Source organism: Chrysochloris asiatica, unplaced genomic scaffold, assembly GCF_000296735.1.
Source record: "Chrysochloris asiatica unplaced genomic scaffold, ChrAsi1.0 scaffold00024, whole genome shotgun sequence".
Taxonomy (NCBI): Eukaryota; Metazoa; Chordata; class Mammalia; order Afrosoricida; family Chrysochloridae; genus Chrysochloris; species Chrysochloris asiatica.
The window spans coordinates 5,792,035-5,799,689 of record NW_006408542.1 but is presented as its reverse complement, the minus strand read 5'-3'; the positions used below and the strand labels follow the sequence as shown (position 1 = coordinate 5,799,689).

Here is a 7,655-nt window from a genome sequence, read left to right as displayed (position 1 = left end):
GACTTCTTTATTAACTGTCCTTGAACAGAAGGGATGAAACAAAAGAACCTACCATAGAAGGATGGGCCTAACTGATTAAAAATCTGTGAATGTAAATATATTTTAATATGCTGAATCTCCAATTCATATTATAAACCATCTGTTGGTGTACACTAACAAAACTTTACAAACAGCATAAAAACTCAGGTGCTGCACTCCAAAACGAATGGAATTTTCTCTTCTTTTATTTATTTACTCCTTCCACAGAATAGCCTAAATCTGAATTATCACTGGTACATGCCTGTACTGTCAAACATGAGTCATCATAACATGTTGGTTTTTATAAAAATGATTCTAGTTAAGTTCTGTGGAGTTGGTTCCAACGCATAGCATCTCATAGGGTTTCCAAGGAGCGGCTGGTGAGTTTGAACCACCGACCTTATGGTTCAAACCGACCTTGCGGTACAGTGCTGTATCTCACAGCGCCATACTAGAACTTTCAAATAAGGTCAAAGGATCTTGTATTCTCTGAAATATGTTTTCAGTTCTCTGTGCTCCAAGTCGTATTAAACACACACACACACACACACACACACACAAACAAACAAAAAATCACAGCTAGACTCTTAGTTCCTATTTGTACAACAATGTCATTAAACCCCCAGAGCTAGCAAGCATCCAGTATTTAGGTGCTCTTTTACAAAGCACATCCAGTATTTAGGTGCTCTTTTACAAAGCACCTCCGGCTCTAAGAGAGAGAGCCTTTTTAAAGAGGGCTGAAGTAAGGGCCTTTGACTTAGCGGAGTCCAGCTACTGACTTCCTTTCGGTGCCAGTTTTCCAAGATGCTACTAAGTGGGTTTTCGTCCTGATATTTTTCTTTCATGTTTTAGGAAGTTTCTCTTCTTTGTGCACTTTCATGTGCTTCCTGAGATGAGAGTTCTGGCAGATACATTTGCCACAATCAGTGCACTGTAAGGTTTCTCTCCGGTGTGGGTTCTCTGATGTTGGATAAGGGAAGAACTCTGGCTGAAACTTCGGCCACATTCATCACACTGGTAGGGTTTTTCTCCAGTATGAATTCGCTGGTGCGGAATAAGATTTGAGCTCTGTTTAAAGCTTTCTCCACACTCATCACGTTTATAGGGTATTCTCCTGTATGGATCCATCGATGCTGAATTGAGATTGGAACGCTGAAAAACACTTTCCCCATAATCATAACATTTATGGGATTTCTTTCCAGTATGGATTTTCTGATGTTGAAAAAGAGTTGAGCCCTGACTGAAACTCTTTGCACATTCTACGCATTTATAGGGTTTCTCATCCAAGCTTCTTCTCAGCCTCCTCAAGCTTGAGTCAAATCAAGCAGCCCTTCTCCATTTCTGCCCTTGCTGTGGTGTTTCCCGCTGGTTGTCATAGGCGTTTCTTTGACTTGCGGTACGAGAAACACCTCATTTCAAAATCTTCCTAATTTCATGGTGAACAGTTAAATTAAGTCTTCTGTTTTCCTCTGCACTGTTGTTTTGCTTTCTTGGGTTGCAGTTCTGATTTTTTTTTTTTTTTTAATTTATAAAGCCAATGGTGGTTCCAGAGGTAAAGTAAGAATTTCAAGTTTGTTTCCTGGCCAACGTACTTCAAGGGCAGCCACTATGTGGTTTGCAGTTTCAAAAGAAGTTCCACGCTAGGATGGACAGGAAGCGGGGCCACGCGAGCTGCAGCCGCCTCCCTGGCAGTCTCGACTCCATCTATATTGTTGTTGTTGTTAAGTGCCATCGAGTCGGTTCCGACCCATAGCGACCCTGTATAGGGTTTCCTAAGAGCACCTGGTGAGCTTGAACTGCCGACTTTGCAGTTCAAACGGTTTTGCAGTGTGGTGCATTAACCCACAGTGACACCCCACGACTCCATCTATAAATAAGCTTAATTCTTCCTTTCTGACTTTTCAGAGAAATCAAGTCATTTCACAACTCCAGGGAAAAGAAAAGGGAGTGAGTAATTATTAGGAAGGAGGTCTGTTGGCACAGTGGCTAAGCACTCAGGTGCTAACTGAAAGATTTGAGGTTCAAACCCACTAGCAGCTCTGTAGGACAAAGATATAGCAGTCTGCTTCTGTGATGATTTACCACCTTAGAAACCCTATGGAGCAGTTCTCTTCTGTTATATATGGTTGCAATGAGTTGGATTCAACTAGAGGGCAAGAGGGTTGGCTGATTTGAATTATACCGAGGAAGCGAGAAAAATAGGGAAGCCAGGTTCCCATTCCTTTTATAAGAGACCTAAAAAGCACAGTGACTACATTGTCACAACCAAACATTTGAATACATGACTTAATACATAATGAGAGAGTATGTTTGAAATCAGAATCATCAGAAAAATATGGATTATGTTGCTCAAGAATATACTGAGAGTTTTTCTTCTGTTCTGCATATGTTGAATAGGTTTTGAAGACTATCACAAGGTAATTTGTTGTTGTTACTGTTGTGTGCCTTCATGTGGTTGTATGTCATAACAATCCTATAAAAGGCACAAAATCTATGTCAGAAAAGTACTTTGAGAACTCAGCATCATTAGTCAACTGCTTAAAAATCTTCCAAAGGAGTATCCTAACTAATATTGTTAACTAGTACGGATGTCTCCTAGAATTTCTGCCGTGCAAGAGTCATTTCTAATGTCTAATTTAAATCTTTCCTATTGAAATCTAGGCCTTTTTTTATAACAAAAATTTGTTAAAAGACCCAAGGAGTCACTTGCAAAGTAATTTTTAAAAACTACATAGGCAATATAATAGAATAACAGAATATATGTAGAGAATAATACATCCCCTCCCACGTCATCCTGTCAGCTTTTTTCATTAAAAGAAAAAATTTTTTCCATGTCAACATATGTTTTAACATGATTATAATCTACTTTTTTCCTAGTTGGTATTATGAGCAGTTTCTTTTATTGCTAAAATTTTAATAATAATCATTTTTAATAACTATATAATACGGACTATACATTTCAACTGATCTCTAATCCAATCAAAGAGCTATGATTTACCCTTTAAAATGAAATAGTTTGCTTTTTAGCATCCTGTCCCATTTTATCATTTGCTTTTTCTCTCCCTTGTCTTTTTTTTTACTTTATCTCTACATAATAAAACATTCCAGTCTATATTATCAACTTCAGAAAATATAATATTGATGCAATACTTTTACCCAATTTCCATCCATGTTGCAATTTTGTCAAATACCTTAAGTTGTCTTATATAGCATTTCTCTCCTTCAGTACATGATCCCCAGAGGATCATGCATTGCAGTTAGTTACCATGTTGTTTTATCCTACTTCATAACATTCCCCCAGCTTTAAAAATTTTTTTCTTTTTTTTAATGACATTAATGTTTTTGAAGACTACAATCCTCCTCCCTACTTTAAAAAAGTAAAAAAAAAAAAAAAATGTTTCTAGTTTTAAGTTGGTCAGGGGTTCCTTTATGGATAGCTTCAGGTAGCGTGTTCCAGCCTGCAATGCGAGTACTGCCTAAGAGATGTATGACTGTCCCGGCAACACTTCTAGAGGCAGGCCATGTCTTCTCTTTGGTGATCACCTATTTAAGGTATTGTCTAATTTCTACATTGCATAGTTCTCTTTTTCTCCTTGCAATTAATAAGATAATGCAGGAAGAAACTTTAAGACATGAAAATATTCTGCTCTTTATCAAAAACTCCCCCTTAGATTTAGCATCCATTGATGCTGCTTATCTAAATCAATCTTTAGTAAATTCTCTTTAAGCGCCCATGAAGTCAGTTCTGACTCACAGCGACTCTGTATAGAATTTAAATCTTCACTGGAGAAGAAAGCCTCATCTTTCTCCCACTGAGCGGCTGGTGGGCTTCAACTGTGGACCTTGTAGCTCGAAGTCCAGTGCTTATCATGTGGATAAATAGTGCTTCCTAATCTTTAATATAAGGCTGCACATTCATGATTTTCCATCTCCGGTACCAGTTGTCACTTAGCATTCTACTATAAACAAACGTCTTCCCATCACATTTATTTCCTGATCTACTTAAGATTTCTATGAACTCTCAAATTCTGATTTTTCTAACGACTGATAATTCACTACTACCCTTAACTATTCTGGAGTTTAAATTGTCCCAAATTTGGCCAATGGGAGCCCTTTCAAACTAACTTCTGTGACATTCTTTTTGAGCACTTCCTTAATTTCAAACACAAAAAGATGTCTAAGGCTTATACCCATACTGCCCCGTCCTTGGAATCAGTCATTCCTTCAAAGAATCTGCTTCCTTTTAGTGAGGAATGGTATTACAGAATGAGACTGGACATTATGTGTGCTCACTGCTCCTTGGGTGTATTTTCTGTGGACAGAGTTAGGAAATATCTGCATGTATATGTTTATGAGAAGCCCCACAGCATAATGGTTAAGTGGAAGATATAATTGAAAGGTTAGAGGTTTGAATCCACCAGCTGCTCCAAGAGCAATCTGCTTCTGTATAGATTATAGTTTAGGAAACCCTATGGAGGAGTTCTACTCTATTATTTAATGTTGCTATTAGTCAGAATCCACTCAATGGTACACAATAATGATAGCATAAACATGCGCAAATATATATGCACAGACTCACATACATACTTTAAAAATCACAAGTTCACATCAATACTCTTAATTTAATCCATCCCATAGGGTTCATCTTGCTTTCCCCTTCATTTGTTTGTCCCCATTTCCCCATTGAAAATCCTGGCTTTCAACAGTCTCAATATATTTACTTATTTGCTCAATCCTATAATATATCGAAAGGAGCTCTGGTAGCGTAGTGGTTATGAATCGGGCTGCGAACTGCAAGGTCAGCAGTTCAAAACTACCAGCTGTTCCATGGGAGAAAGATGAGGCTTTCTGCTTCCGTAAAGATTTACAGCCTCGGAAACCCTGTACATGGTTGCTATGAGTCAAAACCGACTCCACTGCACATAACACCACCTCCACCATAATATTTCGAAGATAGGGTCTCAATGGCTTTGTTCATGCTATTACAAAAATAAAACAAAACAACTAGTCTACAAAGAAGAGTTCTGCTCCTACCTCAACCAAGACGGAGAAATATAGTCTAACATTATATTTGTAAATTACTTGGATTATTGGGCTCTCTTCCCCCTCCCCTTTATTGTAATTATGCTGTTGTTGTTGTTAAGTGCTGTTGAATCAGTTCCAACTTATAGCATAGTTGTATAGGGTTTCCAAGGAGAGGCTGGTGAGTTTGAACCATTGACCTTGCAGTTCAAACCGACTTTGCAGTCTAGTGCAAATTGATGTTGTTGTTAGGTACCATTGAGTTGGTTCTGACGCATAGTGATCCTCTGTACAACAGAGTGAAACACTGCCTGGTCCTGTGCCATCCTCTCAATTGTCATGTTTGAACCCATAAATTGCTGCCACTGTGCCAGTTCATCTTGTTGGGAGTCTTCCTCTTTTTAGCTGAAACCCAAAGATGTCCTTCTTCAGGGACTTGTCTGCCTAAAAACATGTTCAAAGTATGAGAGCTGAAGTCTCATCATTCTTGCTTCTGAGTAACATTCTGGCTGTAGTTCTTTCATGATAGATTTGTTTGTTCTTCTGACAGTTCATGGTTCTTTCAATATGCTGCACCAACACCAATTTAAATGCATAGATTTTCTCCAGTCTTCCTTATCATTGTCCAACTTTCACATGAGGATGAGGCTTTTGAAAATACCATACTTTGGCTCAGGTGCACCTTAGTCCTCAAAGTGATATCATTGTTAACACTTTAGGAGATCATTTGCAGTAGATTAGTCTATTGCAATATGTTGTTTAATGTCTTGACTGCTGCTTTCATGAATGTTAATTGTCAACCCAAGCAAAATGAATTCTTTGATAACTTCAATCTTTTCCCGCTCATCATGGTGTTATTGGCCTAGTTGTGAGAATTTCTCTTTCTTCTCATTGAGTTGTATGTAATCCATGCTGAAGGCTGTAGTCTTTGATTTTTATCAGTAAGTATTTCAAGTCTCGATCCCTTTCAGCAAGCAAGGTAATGTCATCTGCATATCTCAGGCTGTTAACGAGTCTTCCTCTACTTCTGAGGCCATGTTCTTCTTCCTATAATCCAGCTTCTCAAAGCAAAAATTATTAGCTCAGCATACAGATTGAATGGTGGTGATGGTGATGTGCCATGGAGTCAGTTCTGACTCATACCGACCCTGCATAGGGTTTCTGAGGCTGTAAATTTTTATGGGAACAAGTGTGGTTAAAGGATACAACCCTGACATACATCTTCCCTGATTTTAAACTATTCAGTATCTTCTTGTTCTATTTGAATGACTACCTCTTGATCTATATACAGGTTCCTCATGAGCACAATTAAGTGTTCTTGGCTATCCATTCTTTGAAATGCTACCCATAGTTTGTTATGATCAACACAGTCAAATAGTTAGGTTCATTTCATTGTTTTCAGTTTTCTGGCCCTTCCCCCATCTTTGTTGATTTTTATTTTTAACCAAAAACTGAGTATCCAAAATATGTACTCAGAAAAGTTTGTCTCTATTCCTTCTACTCTCATACTCCATATCCTTTGAAGAGAACCAGCCTCAGTGTTTTGTTTATTCTTCTTGTCTCTTTTTTCTTATTTTAAAGACAAATATATAGATAAATGTATATTTTCTTATTTCTCTTCCTTATACAAAAGGTAATATTTTTTTCCCTTTTTTGTTTAAGAGGTTCTCTTGGAAATTGTTCTGTATCAGTTCATAAAAACTTTGCTTTAAAAAAAACAAAAACAAAAACAAACCCCAGCAGCATAGTGCTTCGTCATGAGAGTTTCTCATAGTTTGTTGACTCCATCTCCTATACTATGCTGGGTGTCCTGGTGTTGTGCTGCAGGATAATGTGCTGGACAGCAAGGTCAGTTTGAACTGTGAAATCGGCAGTTCAAACCCACCAGTTGTTCCTCAGAAATGCTATACAGGGTTGCTATGGGTTGGAACCGATTCGACAGCACTTAACATCATACTATGCTGGAACATTTAGATCATTTCCAACATCTTGCAGTTGCAAATAATGCTGCTATGAATAATGTGCCTCAAATTTCACATACTGTTGGAGTTGTATCTTTATGGTAAATGCTCAGTAGTGGAATTGGTGGGTCAAAGCATAAATACAAACAAGTTTTGTTGGATATGGCCAAATTCTTCTCCATAGAGTTGTATCATTTTATTTATTTATTTATTTATTTATTTATTGGGGAGGGGGGATATACATCAAAGCGCTCAGGAATATATAATCATTTAAACAACCAAAGGGCACATTCTGTGAGCCTACCTCCTGCCTATCAGCACACAGTCTTTCTTTTTCCTTGAGTCGAGTCCTCAGCTGCCCTCTCTCTCCATGTCCTCACCTCTGTCTCCATCTTTGGATTTGTTGTTGTTGTTAAGTGCCATTGAGTCGGTTCCGACCCATAGCGACCCTGTACAGGGTTTCCGAGGGTGTAGGATAGGGTCCCTAATTACACTTGTGCTCTTTTCCCGCAATGGTCCTAGGGCCCTCTATTCCTGGAATGTAAGACTAACTACTCTCCCTTTCTGTTATAAAACTTCTACCTGTAATTTACAATTGTGACAATCACAATTAGTCATGATATCAACCACTATTGAATCATAAGAATCTTATCC

The 7,655-nt window shown here is 38.1% G+C and overlaps 1 protein-coding gene across 1 annotated transcript in view; it reads right to left on the bottom strand.

Annotated features, from left to right (window-relative positions):
• Positions 1 to 775: 775 nt before the first annotated feature.
• Positions 776 to 7,655, bottom strand: part of LOC102812983 (zinc finger protein 22-like) — an 8,272-nt gene continuing 1,392 nt past the window's right edge. The window contains 4 exon segments of the mRNA XM_006839456.1: positions 776 to 951; positions 954 to 1,127; positions 1,130 to 1,157; positions 1,159 to 1,427. Of these exon segments, the coding sequence (XP_006839519.1) occupies positions 776 to 951; positions 954 to 1,127; positions 1,130 to 1,157; positions 1,159 to 1,427 (647 nt within the window).